Raw genomic sequence first — 19,908 nt, forward strand, 5'->3', positions numbered from 1 at the left:
ATTTTATTTCTATTATTACATTGTTATATATAATGAAATAATTATACAGTTCAACATAGTGTAGAATCAGTGGGAGCCCCGAACTTGTTTTCCTGCAACTAGACAGTCCCATCTGGAGGTGATGGGGGACAGTGACAGATCACCAGGCATTAGATTTTCCTAAGCAGCGCACAACCTCGATCCCTCGCATGCACGGTTCACAATAACGTTTGTGCTCCTATGAGAATCTAATGCTGCCACTGATCTGAGAGGAAGCAGAGCTCAGGCGATAATGTGAACTACAGGGAGCAGACGTAAATACAGATGAAGCTTCACTCCACTGCTCACCTCCTGCTATACAGACCAGTTCTAACAGGCCACAGACTGGTACTGGTCCATGGCCCTGGGGTTGGGGACCCCCGACCTATGAGAATCAGCCTTAAGTTAGAACTCAAGCCCTGGAGGGAAAGAGAGTACCTGGCTGCGTGTAGATAAAATGCCTTTTAAGATGATCATAAACCACAAAAGCTTTGTGTAAATCATGGGTAGGCAGCTAGTGGTATCCTCTGAGGAAGTAGGTAGAGCATGTGGTTACAACTTACACTATCTGACCCTGTGCCTTCTGATTGACAGGAGGAACCCATCACTTCCCTGGGGAAGGAGCTCCTCCTCTATCCCTGTGGTCAGCATGACCAGCTGCCTGACTACCTGGAGCTGTTGGAGTGACAGCCTCCATCAGGGTCATCCTACAGCCTCCAACTGGGCTTTCCTCTGGACAAAAGCCACTGCAACATTTATGTGTGAAGCCAAAATCACCCTGCAGCAGAGCCAATACGGATCAACTGAAAAGTATCTGTGGAGTCCTCATTGACACCTCTCTTCTGCACAAATACTGGAATTCAATGTCAAGAGAAAATGACCTCTGCTCAAAAGGGAGAAGAGTTTCAATTTCAGCAAGTACCTGTCACGAAGATTATGACCTTAATGATGTACATAAAATAAAACAAATGAAGAAATGGAAACCTTTTAGAAATTAAGATGTACTTGAAAACGAGTATCTTTGTGAACTATCGTATGACCACTGCACTCCCTCTGTATCATCTCAGGAGGTTTCAGGGGCTTGTTGACATGAAGTTTCATGTTGGCTTTGGAATGGTAGCAAAAGCCTTTCCTGGCTGAGACGATGCTTAAAACACACCTCACTTATTGTACATATTGGAACCAGGATATGAGAGACATAGAAAAACAGAAGTCATAAATGTAAATGGAATGAGAAGTTTTAAAACATAGGATGAGAGGCTTAACATGCATAAAAATACAGATGGACCTGCAGGAAAGTGAGCAAATATCGCTGAGTTTGTTTCCTTGTTCTGGAGAATGGGGCCAGGGCTGGCCTGGCCTCCCCTGGATATACTCTACAGCGCACCAAAAGGATAAAGCATCTACACGTGTATTTTTTTTCTTTTATCAGTAGTGCTTAGACAAGAACAGAATAAGTAGGCTGTTTGGATGCTACTGGTGGTTGAATTGTGTTCCCCCAAAATATATGGTGAAATCTTAACCCCCTATCCCCGTGAATGTGACCTTGTTTGGAAATAGGGTCTTTGCCGATAGTCAAGATGAGGTCACACTGGATTAGGGTACGCCCTAAATCCAATGACTTGCCTCCTTAGGAGAAGACGGAGTTTTGGTAATAGACACCCAGGGGACAAGAGGCAGGTTGGAGTGATGGAGCCAGAAGGGAAGGGACACCAAGGATCGCCGGCCACCAGCAGAAGCCAGCAGAGAGGCATGGGACAGGTTCCCCACAAGCCTTAGAAGGAAGCATGGCCCTGACTTCAGAATTCCAGATTCCAGAACTGGAAGAATAAATCTGTGTTGTTTTAAGCTCCTTAGTTCATGCTGATTTGTTACTATAGCCCCAGAAAGCTAATACAGTCGTTTACATAATTATATAACCTGACACACAAGATCGACCCATTCATTGCTGCCCACTCCACCATTTTCATAATGAAGTAGAAATGGGAGGTAAGAAAAACATTCCAGTCAGTTCTGTTTAGCCCTGGGACACATATTTGTCCCGTCAGGAATCTTACGCACTCCTGGACCCCGCACCCACCTTGGTCCAGTCCCAGTCAGGCGAACGGCCTCTGGACAGGGACTGAGGTGGGTCTGAGCCACTGGAGATCATTTTTCTTGGAGGATGGAGATTGGCTAGTACCTCTGGCCTAACTCTGTAGGTCAACACTCTTTTACATTGCCTTTTAATAAAAGCAGAATGATACAGCAGTGTGGTTACAAGCTTGTTGGTTGCCTACAGCACTCACTGACTGTAAAATGTAGCCAGAGAAGGGGATGGTTGGCGTGTGTGTTCTAATGAGAAAGATGATGGTGGTGATTATTTTTTAGAGACAGGGTCTCGTTCTGACACCCTGGCTGGCATGCAGTAGTGCGATCACAGCTCACTTCAGCCTCGAACTCCTGGCCTCAAGCGATCCTCCTGCCTCAACCTCCCAAAGTGCTACGATTACAGATGTGAGATACTATGCCAGGTAGAGATAGCTTTTCAACATAGATCACTGTTTAACTCTTTCTTGAAATGTTCCGTGTGGTTTATATTGTTAAACTATTGTAAGGATCCATCTCTTGGCTTTTGTTCTTATGATTCAACAATCATGGCATTATTGAGAAACTTCTCAACTCTTCCCACCATTTTCTGTGTAATCTTGGACAGGACGTTTTGTCTCTGAGCCTCAGTTTTTGCTTCTGAACAAAAAAAATATGATTTAACTGGGTGATCTTTATTATTTTCATCCAATTCTGAAATTTTAAGGCTCCAGTGCTTCTCACTGGAATGAATGGAAAGTACCCCCTTGTCACTAATAATTAGGAAGATGTAAGATTCCAGTACTGGCCGGGTGAGGTGGCTCACTCCTGCAATCCCAGCAATTTGTGAGGCCAAAGTGGGTGGATCATGAGTTCAGGAGTTCAAGACCGGCCTGGCCAACATGGTGAAACCCCGTCTCTACTCAAAATACAAAAATTAGCTGGGGATGGGGGCGTGCACCTGTAATCTCCGCTACTCTGGAGGCTGAGGTAGGAGAAATGCTTGAACCTGGGAGGCAAAAGTTGCAGTGAGCCGAGATCACGCCACTGTACTCCAGTCTAGGCTACAGACCAAGACTACGTGTTGGGGGAAAAAAAAAATCCAGTACCCCCCTGTGCCTACAGTTATCTTGTAGGAAATAAGTGTGGCCATATCCAGATATAACTACACAAAGCAACATCCTATTAAAGGAAGATTTAGAAAACAGGAAGTCGCCCAACTGAATTAACCCAGTATTACAAAGGGGAGCAGATGTGCGTTCCGGACTAGTTTATCCTGTTGGTTGCTGATTGATTGATAGAGGAATACACTGTCCAGTGTTGGATGATATGATGGCACGGATAATACTTCAAATTCTTAGGGAAGGAGAATGGTTTACAGATTTCAGAAACTGAATTCAACTGAATGGGGTTCAGGAGGCCTGAATTGTCATCTGAGCTGTGCTGTGGTCTCTGTCCTGCCTACATCTACCCTGAGTTACTGTCTAAGGTGAAGATGTCCAAACTCTGACCCTGGTCTCCTCCTCCTGTTGGCTCCGCAAGCCCAGCTCCTTGACCTGCCTGGGCAAGGTTTCTGGGTCTAGGAATGCTGCCCTCACGTCACTGTCCTGGTTCTCAAGCCTAGGGGCTCTGGTCTGCAGACCCTGACTCACTGGGACTGTGGCCAAATGCTACTCCCCGCCCATCTAGATTCTTCTCTCCCACAATTCTGGAATCTCCCTCCCATGGTCATGTAAGATTTTCTGGCTGCCACCGTATTGCCAGATGCTCACAACCCATCAGCTCACTTGCAAGGACCCTGCTTGTGGCCTCCTGCCCTACCCTGCTGCAGTAGGATGCACAAGGAAGGTCGCTTGGCCCTAAGTGTCACCAGCAGTGCTAGGCAGTCTCAAAAAGTTTTTTGGCGAGGCACGGTGGCTCATGCCCGTAATCCCAGCACTTTGGGAGGCCAAGGCAGGTGGATCACGAGGTCAGGAGATCAGGACCATCCTGGCCAACATGGTGAAACCCCGTCTCTACTAAAAAAAAAAACATACAAAATTAGCTGGGCTTGGTGGCACATGCCTGTAATCCCAGCTACTCAGGAGGCTGAGGCAGGAGATAGCTTGGGAGTCAGAGGTTGCAGTGAGTCGGAGGTTGCAGTGAGCCGAGACCACTGCACTCTGGCCTGGCAATAGAGCAAAAGTCCATCTGAAAAAACAAGGTGTTTTCTGGCCCAAAGCTTACCCTAAAAATGGAGAAAACATAGGGCAAGTTAGGAAAAAAATGATCAGAGAAAGAAGAAAGTAGATGGGCAATGGTAAGTCAGGCCACCAAAAATACCACCGGGACATTTCCACCCAAAATTGCCTATCCAAAGCTAATGCTTTGGAATTAAGCATCCTTTGCTAATATGACATGAAATCTACTTTTAGACTAAAAACAGAAAAATTCATGGCTTAAAGTTTTGCAATTGCCACCTTTTGTAAAGGCAGTTTTCTTAATGCATTGGAGTCCAAACATTTTTTATGGCCCACACATACATATTTTGGGGCTCCTGCTATTTGGTGACAGAGAAGATACAAATGCATGGGTTATGTATGGATATGTTTCCATGGGGCCTCTTTGCTTTCATATTTATCCAGAACGTGGTAAATGCTTTCCTTTCAGGCTGCAATTCACAGGGTTTGTTTTGTTTTGTTTTAGAACATACGTTTTCAACGACTGTATCTTTAAATAATCTGTTTGAATTTAGCTTTTCTCTTCCTTGGGAATAGCTATAAATGTTTGATTTTTCTTTGCTTTTCATTTGGTATTCTCACCCCCATTGTTTTCATCTCTCTCTTCTTTTCTGTTGTATTTTAGGAGAGCTCTTGCATCTGTCCTTTTCCCAACAGACATTAAATTTCCTGCAATGTTAATTCTGCACTTCACTGCCTCCAGGTGGATTTTAGTACCACTTTTACATTTCTAGCTACTTCCCATCCTACCTTCTCTCCCTATGCAGGGATCTTTAGGCTTCCCCCTGCTTCCCCAGATGGACAATTGTCAGGAAGCTTAAATGATCAAAGTACCCTGTTTTAATTGTGGTAAAAACACATTATTTGATAATCAGGCTGCTCAACAGGTGGATTTTAGTACCACTTTTACATTTCTAGCTGCTTCCCATCCTACCTTCTCTCCCTATGCAGGGATCTTTAGGCTTCCCCCTGCTTCCCCCTGCTTCCCCAGATGGACAATTGTCAGGAAGCTTAAATGATCAAAGTACCCTGTTTTAATTGTGGTAAAAACACATTATTTGATAATCAGGCTGCTCAATATAGTAGAGAGCAGGCCCAGCAGGTTTGGGGTGCGGTCCTGGCTATACCATAACTAGCTGTGTGGAGTCGTTAAAGAAAAACAGTAACTAAGCCTGTCTGAGCTTCAGTTTCATCTCTCAGACAGTCGTTACTAAAGTCACCTGGGTTCTGACGATTAGGAAAGAAATATGTTAAATATCTGGCATAGAGAAAGCGCTCCATGGGCCCAGCATGGTGGCTTATACCTGAAATCCCTGCTCCTTGGGAAGCTGAGACAGGAAGATCGTTTGAGCCCAGGATTTTGAGACCAGCCTGGCCCACATAGTGAGACCCCTATCTCTACAAAAAATACAAAAATTAGCCAGGTATGGTTGGCCTGTGCCTGTAGTCCCAGCTACTCAGGAAGCTGAAGCCACAGGATCACTTGAGCCCAACAGTTCGAGGCTGCAGTGAGCTACGATTTTACCAATGCACTCCAGCCTGGGTGACAGAGTGAGACCCTGTCTTTACAAAGAAAAAAAAAGAAAAAAAAAAGCCAGCTCTCCATAAATAATAATTGGGTAATTGCATTTTCCTTTTCCTAGTGAATTATGAGTCCAACAAAGCCAGGATCCTTGCACTCCAGCCTTCCCCTTTGTCAATTCAGTTTATGTGACCACTGGGCTGTTTATCTCCCACCCTTGTTTCCTAGAATTTCTGGGATCAGTTTTAAGAAGGAAGGGGAAACTTCTGAAGAGTAAGGGATATAATGACGAACCACACAATACATTCATTTGCCAGTTGACCTGCAGAGAATCGGCTCACTCTGTGCCAGGTGAGTCCCGGACAGAGGCTGCCATGGATGGCAGGCCCTCACTGAGTCCCTGGGGCGACTGTGGAGGCTGGAGAAGGGTCTTGAAGGAGCACAGCCCTACTTCTCTCCCCAGAGCAACGCCCACCCTTCCCAGGCTGTGACCTTCCCCAAGGCGGCCCTGCCCTGCCCCGCCTCCCCTATGCTTCTGTCCACCTTCCTGCTAGAATAACAGCCGAGGAGAACTGGGGGGTGACTATTCCAGAGGGCATGTTGAAGGGATCACTAATGCACAGTTTAAAAGTCACATCTGCTGACAGAGGCACAGAGGAGCTGTGCTGAAGTGGCACAGAGGAGCTTTTTCTAATGTCTGATTTTGACAGTCCCCAAATTAGCAGTAACCAGTTTTTACCCCCAAATCAGCCACTGTCAAACTGGCTCTGTTGCCTTGGGATTCCTGATTACAATCCCCAAGTATTTGCCTCCCATTTAGACCAAGAGACATTACAAACCCAGCACCCTTTGGGATGAACTCCACCCGTCTTCCAGCTAGGACAGGCAATGCCAAGCAAGCTCCCCCACATTTTGTTTTTCTCTGTCTAAATCAGCTTAGGCTTTTCTTCAATTGGAAGGATGCTTTTTGTTGAAATCTTCTCACCAATGGAGTTGAGATCCTGGGAGCCCTGCATGGGCCTGCACCTCAACAACCAAACAGAATGGCAAATGCCTTGCCCTCCAGGGGTGCCCTCCCATTGGTGTGGCAGTGCTTGAGAAAAGCTTCCCAACCAGGCTGCTCCCTGCTGCTCCTAACAGACCCCCATGCCAGGGATGTGATTTTGACATAGCTTCATTTGAGGCTGATAAAGAAAGAGCAAGTTATGTAAATAAGCTTTTCCTTCAGCCTTTCTTTGAACTTAATTTGTATGTTTTTCTGGTTTTTTATTGACTTATTTAAACTATTTCAAATGAACTTGAGCATCCTAGCAGGCCAGGTGATGTTTACTGTTATTGTTTTTGAAACCTTAGAATGACAGGGTGAGTTGGCAATGGGGGTAGAAGCTTTGGGAATCACAATGGAGGTGGAGGAAGTGGTCTGGCAGGGCTGCACTTCATTTCAAGCTCAAGTATCTGACTCAGGTTGATGAAGAATAAATCCAGTTCACCAGACATCCCACCCAGGCTGAAGGGCATTCGGTGAGTCCCGGACAGAGGCTGCCATGGATGGCAGGCCCTCACTGAGTCCCTGGGGCGACTGTGGAGGCCGGAGAAGGGTCTTGAAGGATCACAGCCCTACTTCTCCCCCCGGAGCAATGCCCACCCTTTCCAGGCTCTGACCTTCCCCAAGGCGGCCCTGCCCTACCCCTCCTCCCCTTCTGTCCACCTTCCTGCTAGAATAGCAGACACGCCAGACACAGCCGAGGAGACACTCGGGGTGACTACTCCAGAGGGCATGTTCAAAGGATCAGTAATGCACAGTTTGAAAGGCACCTCTGCTGACAGGAAAGAACATATTCTGTGTGGTGGAAAAAACTACCATCAAAACCCCCCAACGAACTGGCACCATCCCCATAGTTTTTGGCAGCAACAGCAAAGCACGGAGCCCTGCCAGGAGAAACAGCTTTGAATTAAAATATAAAGCTAATCAGAATATGGATCACACAAAGCTGCCAGTCATTTGATGTGTGTGGGGAATAAAACACCCCTGCCCTGCTAAGAAACTGAGCAAGGTCATTATCTCTAAATCAGCAATTCTCACAAACAGTATCAAGTCTTTTTTTAAAAAAAGTAAGTATTCCCACCTGCTGTCCCCTCCTACTCAAATCATTTTTTCTTTTTTTTTTTTTTTTTTTTTTTTTTGAGATGGAGTCTCACTCTGTCACCCAGGCTGGAGTGCAGTGGCTCAGTCTCAGCTCACAGCAACCTCTGCCTCAGCCTCCCAAGTAGCTGGGATTACAGGCACCCACCACCAAGCCCGGCTAACTCTTTTGTATTTTTAGTAGAGACGGGGTTTCACCATCTTGGCCAGGCTGGTCTTGAACTCCTGACCTAATGATCCACCTGCCTCGGCCTCCCAAAGTGTTGGGATTACAGGTGTGAGCCACCGTGCCCGGCCATCACTCTTTCAATGTAACATGTTGGAATCCTGCATGAGAGCCAGATTCCAGGGCTTTGATCCCATATGGAGTCCTAACACTGCCGGTCATTGCACAGTGGCTGGAGGGGGTGGTCAGATGCCTTACCTGTTCCTCGATCCCTGTGTTAGCAAGCTTTCTTTCCTTGTTACATGATTTCTCAGGTGGGACTAGAGAGCAGAGAAATGGTGGGAAACAGAATCAAAAACAACAGGCTGGCGACTTACCCTAGGCCAAAGCTCATTCCCACAGACCTTCCAGTCCATCTGGAGCTGGCCATGTGACGGGTCATGGTCAGGGACAATGACGGTCCTATCAGCCCTGAAGCTGGCTATTTGCTGGCTGGATCTCTGGGCGAGCTCTTCAACATTTCTGATCCTCATTCTCTGCACCTGGAAAATCCAAGTAATGATATTATCTAGCTTAGAAGGTTGGAGTAATGAACATAAGGTTCCTAGCTATGCTCCTGACTTCAAAAACCTGTAAAGTCTCCCAGCTCCCTAGGAGGGTATCAACTCCATATTACTGAGCGTGGAATGTAAGGTAGAAATTACCCATTAAATTTCACACTCCTAGTAACCCTTCTCCTTCAGATAGATTAAGTTTTGAGAATGACAAAAAGAACAACAGTGTACATGATGGCTTCATCATCTTTACTGTATTGCCTATAATAGCCATCTGATTATATCCAAGCAGCACTGGGCATACCGAGAAGCTTAACAGACACTGCCAGATACACAGTTGTACATGAGGAATTGTGTGCTGAATACTAATAACTAAACACCTAACCGTGTGCCTGATGCGTCCTAAGTGCTTCATACATATGAACCCATTTAATCTTTAAAACAACTGCATGATACACAAGGACTGAATCCATCACCCTGAATGAGGACATCAGGGTATGAAGACATCTAGCAACTCCTTTAAGATCCTGTAAATTTCAAGTAAAATAACTGGAATCTGAACCCACGTTGTCTGGCTGGAAAAACCATGATATCAACTACTCTACTGCACTGAACCTTGATTATATAAAATTAGATAAGACGATTTTTCCTGAAACAAAAGCATTACTAAAATTAGATTCCGGGTAGCTATTTTCCTAGGCCTGATCTTCATCATAGTTATAAATACAAAGAGGGGCTAGGAAGTAGATCACTGCAGAAAAAACAGCCCAGGTAGCCCAGGTATGTCACTTAGAGGCAATGATGTGTGGATATAATTTAACAATGCGCCAGGTCTAGGGGCCCAGGGGTGGTAAGGATGGCTGATTGGCAGCATTTGCCAATTGCCAGTTTCCATGGTGTAAATACTGCCACCGTGATGGATTTCAAGCTACCAGCCTGTCAACACGGAGTGAGGACTGGGAAGAAATGCTCAAAACTGGCTCCCATGAGGCTATACCAGTACACCACTGTCTGGAGGAGACCTCCAGTGTATTAGAAAGCCAAGCTCAGTAAGATAACCTGTGCTGGTCACTGGACAATTTAGGGATAGGAACAGAGAAAGCATGCAGAGTTGGAAGGGGCCTTAGGCAAGCCCAAGACTCACTGTTTCCTCAGCAGCATCCTTGAGAACGTGCGATGTGACTGGGTTCTTGAAACCACTGTTCCGATACTGCTTTCCTTTGCTAAGTTTAAATTCCAGCCTCCTAATTCTAATGTTTTCGTGGGACCTTCTACAATCCTTCTTTTCTGTATGTCTCGGGCAGCCAAAGGGGGTATTCTCCTCTAGCATGTTGCTAAAGAGGGCCTCTACCCTTTGATAAAACTGTTTTACCTGAATAAGCTTTAAAAAAGAAATACCATCGTTTAATATTATGCTGTTCCGTCTCCTCATCAGCTACTCTCCACAATTTTAAAAAACCCAATTCTTAACTACACAGCCATAAAAAAGAAAAAAATAATGTCTTTTGCAGCAACACGGATGGAACCAGAGACTATTATCCTAAACGAATCAACACAAGAACAGAAAACCAAATACTGCATGTTCTCACTTATAAGTGGGAGCTAAATGCTAAGAACCCATGAACACAAAGAAGGGAACAAAAGGGAACAAAAGACACCAGGGCCTACTTGGGGGTGGACTGTGGGAGGAGGGTGAGGATTGAAAATTCATACTGCACTTACTACCTGGGTGACCGAAGAATCTGCACACCAGACCCCCGCAACACACATTTCACCCATGTAACAAATCTGCACAGGAACCTCCTAAAAAGTTGGAAAGGAAAAAAATTCTTCACCACTGTCTTGGGCATCTGTGATATGCAATTTAAACAAGTACAAAAATGGCTGATGAGCCCACAGAGTGCAGCCTGGATGGGACCACCTGTGAGACTCTTAGACCTGCCCAATTCCACAGTCAGAATATTGGATTGCCACTGCCAGCCTTGGTAGAAATGCATCCTTCTGCCGGGCATGGTGGCTCACGCCTGTAATCCCAGCACTTTGGGAGGCTGAGGCGGGCAGATCACGAGGTCATGAGATCGAGACCATCTTGGCTAACACGATGAAACCCTGTCTCTACTAAAAATACAAAAAATTAGCCAGGCATGGTGGCGGGCACCTGTAGTCCCAGCTACACCGGAGGCTGAGGCAGAAGAATGGCGTGAACCTGGGGAGCGGAGCTTGCAGTGAACCGAGATCGTGCCACTGCACTCCAGCCTGGGTGACAGAGTGAGACTCTGTCTCAAAAAAAAAAAAAAAAAAAAAAAGAAATGCATCCTTCTGACACTGGTAGGGTATGGGCAAGAGCATGCAAGTCACTCACCACAAATCCATCAGTACCATGGCAGAGACAGGCTAAACACGTCCTGAATTTACTGGTATCATCAGAGCATATTAAAAAATATATATATATTTGAGACCAGGTCTCACTCTGTTACCCAGGCTGGAGTGCAGTGGTGCAATCAGGGCTCACTGCAGCCTTGACCTCCTGGACTCAAGTGGTCCTCCCACCTCAGCCTCCTGAGTATCTGGGACTACAGGTGTGTACCACCACACCTAATTTTGTATTTTTTTGTAGAGACAGGGTCTCACTGTGTTGCCCAGGCTGGTCTCAAACTCCCAGGCTCAAGCGAGCCTCCCCACCTTGGCCTCCCAAAGTGCTGGGATTACAGGCGTGAGCCACAGAGCCCAGCCACACATGACAATATTAAACATAGAGTTGAAAGGGGTCTTGGAAATCATTTCTCAATTTCCTCTAATGAAAACAGACAAGTTAATGTATTAATAATTCAGGTTTTTCATTATGGTTCTTTTCTCCCTCTAGCCCAGTGGTTCTTAACCAGGGGTGATTTCCCCTCAAAGGACATTTGAGCGTGACTGGAGACAATCTGGTTGTCAAAACCAGGTGGGAGATGCTCCTGGCCTCTAGTGGGTGTAGGCTAGGGATGTGGTTAAACATCCCACAGTATAGAAGACAGCCCTCCACAGCAAAGAGTTATCTAGTCTAACGTGTCACTAGCGCCAAAGCTGAGAAACCATGGTCCATGCACAATATACTATTTCCAAAAACTGAACAAAATGGCATTCTTACTCCACAAAGCAGTCATATCCACAAATCATATTTTATTAGCTGTGCAATACCACCTTCCATTCATGGCCTGTGTTTTAATTAAATTTTATAAACTACCAGTACAAATCAATACAATGCATTTTTTAACACACCAACAGCTTGAATGTTCTTGAAGCTTTTAAACAATGAGTTTACTGTGGGCAAACAGAAGGCAAGGACTCAAAGACATAATTAGCTCATGCATCTGGTGCTGGCTAATAATTTTCACAGGAATGTAGAAACCACTCTATGTTAACTGTATTTATTTTTAAAAAATAGTTTGAAATGGTAATAAAATGCAATTTTCAGAAGCATCTTGGTGATCGAGTAGAACTGCTTAATTTAAAAAATAATAAAGTTACTTCCACCTGGCCTGGGGTGGATAACACGTAGCAAAAACTTCCATCCCGCTAGATTCTGGCAGATGGATTGATCTTTCACAAAATATATATATATATTTTTTTCTCCATTTCCTCTCATGGAAGCCAGAAGCCAGGAGGAGCACCCTGCTTTGAAAAGAGATTGTTTGGTTCACACGGTATACTTTGGTTTATTTAAACAGGTAAGAAAGTGGTCCCTACTTCTGAGGAGAAAATGTGGTTTCTGACTTTTAGCTACATCACAATATCACCAGTCTGAACGAGTTTCCTTTGCTGTAAAGGAGAGTCATTTTCTTTTCCTCCAGTGTTCAGTTGCTCCTCTTCGAAAATACTCTTCAGATAAAGTATCTGTACGTCTCTATTAGTACAAACCATTCCTTCCCTATGTCTCAATGCCTGACATTCAGTGCCTGACAGAATCAGCATTTGGCATGTCCTTGGATATGGGATCAGTTTGATGCTTTGAACTGAAAGTTCTCATAATGCATCTCAAAGTATCTTCTTAAAAAATATAAAAATGTAGGCTAACTTGTGCTCTCTTGTAAGGCTTGCAAAGTGGTAATTAAATAAGCAGACTATAACTCACAAGCGAAAAAAAAGTGCATTTTTAAATAAAAGAGACAGTTAAAAGGACAACCAAAAAGATAAGCAGATTATTTTTGGTTAATCTTGGGAAAAAATGACACGATATTTAAGGTTTCTTTTCTTTTCTGGTCCGTTTGATTTTAGTTAATGTACTCACTAGGATCATAATAAGCCTATCTCCTCTCCTGCCTTCTGGTATTTTAGCATTCCTAGAAACTAGGGCCCTGCTGATAGGCTCATTCATATGAGGAGAAATATGCTTGCCTTTCATGCTAATGAACTTTTTACAGAACTGCTCGTAAATCATGAATATTTCAATGAGCACACAAAACAATAGGTCTCAGTTTGTTGTAAACACCATCAAAATCTCCACACCATTAGGTTTATAATCTCACAAGCATTCTGCCTTTGTCAGACACTTCACAGGGTGCAACTGGGTTACTTTTGCAGGCAAAGTGGAGATTTTGATTTCTGTTGTAAAAAGCCCAACAGAGAGAAATCAGAGGCTCTCTCGTCTCTGACCCATCAGTCCAATTCTTTTGTCGTCGTTTATGGAAGTCTTTTCTCTGTCGCAGCCACTTTCAGTAATTGTAAAAGGAAAGAAAAAGTGTCTCCCACAATCCGTCTCTGGGAGTTCATGTTTTTTTGCTACTTGTCTTCTGTTTCTGTTTGCGAAGGTGAGCCTCTATCTCGTGCCTGAACACCAGCATGCCCAGCTGGCCGTGGGATGCCTCGTTCATGGCCTTCGACTGCATGCACATCTTGTACTGCTCGGGGGTCAGCTCGTCCATGCAGCGCTTCTCATGCCAGAGGTGGAAGAGTCCTCGCACGGGCGTCCGCACCACTATGAGGTTGCTGTGGAGATACTTGCGATAAAGGTGCACATCCTCTCCGCCCCAGCCTTTGATGTCCAGATCAAACCCACCTGTCGGGACAGAACACACTGTTGAATCACACTGCACTGATCTGTTTTGCTCCCCTGAGTTGCAACAAGCACAAACTTTTCATTAAGACATGATTGGGGGGTATGCGAGCTTCACCACCACCCCTCCAAGGTATGAGAGGGTCCACCTGGGTCAGGAGCCCCGAGAATTCCCCAACAAAGACAACTTTCATGGCGGACAGCAGCAACTTCTTCAGATGACAGGACCTCCAAGAAAATTCCAAGCATTTGCCTGCATTCAAGAGTTATCAGCAAAGCTAATTGAACAGCCCCAGCCTTGTGGTTAATGGGTATAAAAATAAGATCTAGTATTCGGTAGCCTTATTATTAACAGACTTATTGTGATTATGAATTAGCTATTGTTAACAATTTATTGTATATTTAAAAATAGCTAGAAGACTGATAAATATGATAAATATTTGAAATGACGGATACCTCCAATGACCCTGATGTGATGATTACACATTGTATGCCTGTATCAAAACATCACATGTACTCCATAAACATACCCATAATAATTAAAAATAGAGGTTTTGTAACAACAAAAAAAAAAAGCTTCTACAGCATCCCCACTTTTCAGCTCAAAACCTCTGAATGCAAATTCCTGTGCTTCTGTTAGGAGGTGGCCTTCTCCTGCCACTGCAAACAGAGAAGAAACGAGGGGCTTGCAGTGCCTCTCGGCTCACTGCAATCTCCACCCACTGGGTTCAAGTCATTCTCCTGCCTCAGCCTCCCAAGTAGCTGGGACTACAGGCACATGTCACCATGCCTGGTTAACTTTTGTATTTTTAGTAGAGACGGGGTTTCACCATTTTGGCCAGGCTGGTCTGGAACTCCTGGCCTCAAGTGATCTGCCCACCTTGGCCTCTCAGAGTGCTGGGATTACAGGCATGAGCCACCACACTCGGCCTAGAAAATTTTTAAATGTCCTTTTTGGGAAGCTGATTTGCACATAACCATTTAGGAATATTTCTCTCAGAGACGTCCAAGAACACCTGCTGTTAGTTGCTGAGTGTCTGCAGGGTACCCACCACTCAGAGACCGGCATCCTGGGTGCTCTGTTCCTTCCAACAGGACTTGACTTCAACTTTTTTTTTTTTTTTTTTAATCTTTAACCTGGTGATTTCCTTGGGGGTTCTGTAGTCCTTGTAGTTCATGTCATCTCTGAACAAAACAATCCTGGGGCTACCCCTCGTCCCTGATTTTAAAGTAAGTAACTTTAGGTCTTGGACCTGAGGGGGAGGTGCCTAGAAGCCAGCGAGACCAGCAGCTCGTGGAGAGCCTGGGGATGGGACGCTCCATGCCATCCTGAGGGCAGGGTCCCCCTGACTCCATCCCAGCTGAGCCCCTGCACCTGAGATCAAGGTTTCGGGACTGTTCATTCATACCCAGGTCATGCATAATCCGCAACTCTATCTCTTTCGAGATCCAAGAGTCAGTATTACTATGGGAAGGTGGGGTGGCATTTCCAAGGGGGACAGGAGGCCTCTATTCTCATCCTGACTCCTCCTCTCACCTGCTGTGAGGCCTGGGAGGGTCTCTTTGCCTTTGACAGGCTTGGTCTCCTCACCTGGATCCCAAGGGCCTTTTCTCTCTGTGCTCTAGAAACCCACAGGCGTGTGCATGTGCATATTTGTGTATGAATTGTGTGTGCATGTGGACATTTGTGTATATGAATTGTGTGTGTGTGTGTGTATGTGTGTATTGGCAGCAACTGCACATTTAGTCAGAGCTTAAAGTGACATTTGGAATTTTGAAGGTTAGCAGAGAGAAATGTGGGTCTTTTCGAGTATGTGTTTCCTCCCAGTTCCCCTATTTCCCTTATACCCTTACTGGGAGCCTTAGGATGTTCTACAGGAGAGGGCAGAGCAGCCAGGACCCTGCTGGGAGGAGGCACTGGAAGACTTGCTGCGAAGCTGCCTGGATGCAATAAGCAGCCTTTAATCTCGGATTGTGTGTCTTATTTGGGGTGACTGAGAGGTGCTGGTGGAGATCACAGGGGCTAAAATGCCACCTACTACCAGGCCCCCTCTTGGTCCAGCCCTGAGACTATGACATGAGGAACAGCATTTTTTTTTTTTTTTTGTAGTGATTCTCTTTAGGAGAATCGCTATGTTGTCCAAGTTGGTCTTGAACTCCTGGCCTCAAGTGATCCTCCCTCCTCCAACCTCCCAAAGCACTGGGATTAGAGGTGTGAGCCACCGCGCCTAGTCTGGAATAGCTTTTCTTTTGAAGGCCATGGGGCAATGGTACCACCTTCTCCATCAGACTCCTTGGAAACCCGACTTGATTCCTTCAAGGCCTGCATGGGCCCGTGGCCTCTGGGTGGCAGTAGAGATGCAGATTTGTCCTACCTATATTGATGAAGTCCGACCGATACTGACACGTCATCCCAAATCCAAAGTCTCTCCAAAATCCAGTTTCCTTCTTTATGACCTGCAAGAAAACCACCGTCATTTGCGGGGAAAGTTTAGGGTGGACAAAAAGAGAGTGTTCACAAATTCCTGTGAGCCACTGTGCAGTGTGGAGCCCATCCCGTCACTGATAAACAGCCTCCACTGCTGCAGGAAACGCAGATGGATTTCAGTCCTTGCAGACAGTCAGGAATACAGTACACACACCAGTCCCAAAACAAGGCCTTGTGATTTTTGGCACCTTTGGCTGGAATGTTTCTAGGGCATAGGTATGAAAACACACACACACACACACACACACACACACACACACACACAATCAAAAACAAAAACCGGGAGAGCCAGTCTTTGAGCAGTGCCGTGGAAAAGCCACCTACGTGCCTGGCCCCACACCAGTGCCAGCGAGAATCGGAGGCTTGGGCCCCTCACACAAGCCTGGGCAGCAAGCCAGCAAAGGGCTCAGGAAGTTGAGAAAAGGGATAGAGAACAACTCGGAATTCAGCTGCCCTGGCACGGTCCACACACAGGACTCCCTTGGGGAATAAAAAGGAATATCTGAGAGACTTCAGTATGTTACCAGCTCTCCAACTCTGCTAACTCTCCGAACTCTCGCTTGCTGAGGAAAAGGGCACTAGAAGTCCAGCTTCTGAAGAAAGGCTCTGTCCATTCATCTTCACACTATTTTAAAACCAAACTGCTCCCAAAAGCATCTACTGTGGTGCCAGCCTGCAGGGCTGCGGAGAGGCCATCCAGGCACTGCCCAGTCTCTTACTCTGCAAGTAAATTTCCAATATATTTGCTGAAACAGCAAGGCTTTTTAAAACTGCATGTGTACATATATAGAGAGAGAGAGAGACAGAGAGAGAGAGTGAGAGAGAGAGAGACAGAGACACACACACACACACACATATACACACACAAACACACACACGTATTCAGCTGAGAGAACTCTGGCAACAGTTTTGAGATCTTAGTTATTTTTCATAATTCATTCTTGCAGTTAACATAGGTGCTTAGGTGAAAGGACATCCCCACATCCTGTCCTCTGAGAAAATGGCAGGAGGTTCCTCTTTCCCCCCTTGGATTTCTATAGATTTTGTTGGGGACATCTGGTTCTGTTCATCGCTAATCAGAAATGGTACGTGAGGGGGGAGAAGCATCAGAGTCTTGGCCCAATGTGACCACTGGCTGGCTTTTTCACTTCAGGCAGGCTCCTTCACTTCTTCATGCATCTATTTTTTTTCTCCTTATAAAACAAGGGGGTTAAATTCACTCATCCCTTAGGTGTCTTTCAGCTTTCACATCCAAGTGTTTGTCACATCTTCCCCTTCCTGAAGTTCCACCACAGGCTAATTATATTTAATAAATGGCTTGCAGAAGGGCGGATGAATCTTAAACGTTCTTTAACTCTGTAACGTATGAAACTGTCTTACTTTCACTACAATCTACAGGTAGATGTCACTTCCACCATGTCACTTACGTTCCACAGGGAATAGGGACCTGCTGCCACCCTCTCCTGCAAGCATCGGGACTGCCCAAGGAAAGTAGGACCAAGAGAGTTTCTGTTGGTTACAGTTGTCCCCAGCAAGTATTCTTCAGTTCTACTTCAGAATACAGGACCGTTATACAGTATCTCCCAAATGACAAGTCAATTTCATTAGTATCAACTGGAAAGATTTTGCAAGGCAGCAAAGTCTGGAAAAGTCTCCACGGAGTAACTTTTGAAAAAATGGACTTTGTTCCATCCCCACCTTACCAGGTACACGGTTTCCATTGCAGCAAATGGACTAATATTCCTTCTGCTGGCAACCTAGATAAGTTCCCTAAGCTTATGGGTAAAAATGGAGTCAAACAGAAATGCCAGTATCCAATCTTCAAATATTTCACTGAGGTTCACATGGAATTGAAAAAGGAATGCTCCAAACGGGAAAACCAATTGGCCAAGCCTTGGGAAGGAAGACAAGAGAGGGAGGCATCCAGAGACTCTGGGCTGCATTGATGTAGGGCCTTTCAAGGTTGAACAAGGTGAAGGGTGACCCTCACATGGGAACAGCTTGATGGAGGCAATCTGGCTTATGAGCTGGGGAGTGAGTTGTGTAAACATTTATTAAAGTCAGTTTGGAAGTTGGCAAGCCACAAAAAGCCACTATCTGAAGAGCTTGTTGAAATTTAGCCCTTTGTGGAAACTCATTTGGTCATGCCCACAGCATGTAATTTCAGGGCAAGACGGAGTTCCCTTAGTCGAGGTTCCACCACCCACAGCTGTGCTGGGTCGCTAACTGGAAGGACGCGCTCAATGGCAGTCTGGCAGGAGTGTGTGCCCTCAAGCACACATCCGATTACATCACGTTCCCACATGAAGCCCTGCAAGGGTTCCCTAATCGTCAGCCATCTCATTTCTTCTTATCCTTCTGCCCTATATAAGGCCCATTTTCTCCCCCTTGGATTCTCCATGCTTACAGGTCTCCAAGGCCAGATACTTGCAGTCCCTCCTGCCTGGGTCACCCTTTCCCCACACACCACTAAGCTGTGCTCCAGTGTCACTATTCAGAGTGGTCATCCTGACCCTCCTGGCCCGTGTTATGCACCTGCCATCCTAACGCCACTTGTCGCACTGGACCCCTGGTTTATTTTCTCTGTAACAATTCTGGCTTCTAAAATGATCCTGCTGATGCATCTGCTTCTCTGTTTGCTGACTGTCTTCAGTCACCAGCTCTGGTGAATGTAAGCTCAGGCTTGTTCTTGTTCACAGCTACATCTCCAGCACCCATAACATTGTCCAGCACACAGCAGGTACTCAGTAAATACTTCCTCAATGAATGAACCAAGAGCAGTCCCTAGGGCAGAGATGGTTCCAAGCCAGTGGAAACAGACACGTTGCAAGATGTTCGCCAGCAAGTGGCCCAGCAAAGGCCTGGGAAATGCAGTGGTGAGAACCTCTCAGAATCCTGTGGCTCTGGACCAAGAGACAAAAATGTTTTCACCTCCCTGGGGTCTAAGGTGGACTGTGTGACTTCTTAGAAACTTTGCTGCAAATGTGAGAAGCTCCACCATTCTGTTCAAGCATTGACAAGTGATGCACCGATGATGTCTGCTACAACAGAGGAGGAAGGAACCCTAAGATAAAGAGGAGACTTTAAAAGAAAAACATCTCTTCCTCCTGTTCTGGGTTTCACTGATCTGTTTTCAAGTGCTGTCCTCCTTTTTTTTTTTTTTTTTTTTTTTTTAATACAGAGTCTTGCTCTGTTGCCCAGGTTGGAGTGCAGTGGCGTGACCTCAGCTCACTGCAACCTCCGCCTCCTGGGTTCAAGCAATTCTCGTGCCTCAGCCTCCCAAGTAGCTGGGATTACAGGCATGCACCACCATGCCCAGCTACATTTTTTATATTTTTAGTAAAGAAGGGGTTTTGCCATGTTGGCCAGGCTGGTCTCGAACTCAGGTGATCCACCTGCCTCAGCCTCCTAAAGTGCTGGGATTACAGGCATGAGCCACCGCACCCAGCCTGCTATCCTCATTTTCTAAAATGTCCTCTGATAGCTGGCCTCCTCTCAACTCTCTCTGCAGCACCCGCTCCCTCCCCACCTGAGATCCCAGCAGAGCACTGCAGGGCATGAATATACCACAAAAGGACAGTTGTCAGCCCTGCTCTCTCACAGGAAGTTTCCAGAGTCACAGCTCTGTGGACGATTCACGTGACAGGGATGATTATTTTCTCTTAGGACCAAAACACAAAGCACAAATCAACATCT

General features: G+C 45.7%; 2 protein-coding genes across 24 annotated transcripts in view; one reads left to right on the top strand and one right to left on the bottom strand.

Moving 5' to 3' along the window:
- SH2D4A (SH2 domain containing 4A) overlaps positions 1 to 1,866 on the top strand; it is an 82,406-nt gene extending 80,540 nt beyond the window's left edge. For all 4 annotated transcript variants that reach the window (XM_054561293.2, XM_024251461.3, XM_024251462.3 and 1 more), the window contains one exon: positions 613 to 1,866. In XM_054561293.2, the coding sequence (XP_054417268.2) occupies positions 613 to 705 (93 nt within the window). In that variant the 3' untranslated portion in view covers positions 706 to 1,866. The remainder of the gene's footprint in view (positions 1 to 612) is intronic.
- A 9,965-nt stretch (positions 1,867 to 11,831) lies between these two features.
- Positions 11,832 to 19,908, bottom strand: part of CSGALNACT1 (chondroitin sulfate N-acetylgalactosaminyltransferase 1) — a 358,363-nt gene continuing 350,286 nt past the window's right edge. For all 20 annotated transcript variants that reach the window (XM_024251232.3, XM_024251227.3, XM_063726561.1 and 17 more), the window contains 2 exons: positions 16,100 to 16,181; positions 11,832 to 13,727 (listed from right to left, as the gene is read on the bottom strand). In XM_024251232.3, the coding sequence (XP_024107000.3) occupies positions 13,438 to 13,727; positions 16,100 to 16,181 (372 nt within the window). In that variant the 3' untranslated portion in view covers positions 11,832 to 13,437. The remainder of the gene's footprint in view (positions 13,728 to 16,099; positions 16,182 to 19,908) is intronic.

This window comes from Pongo abelii, chromosome 7, assembly GCF_028885655.2.
Source record: "Pongo abelii isolate AG06213 chromosome 7, NHGRI_mPonAbe1-v2.0_pri, whole genome shotgun sequence".
In the NCBI taxonomy this organism is placed as follows: Eukaryota; Metazoa; Chordata; class Mammalia; order Primates; family Hominidae; genus Pongo; species Pongo abelii.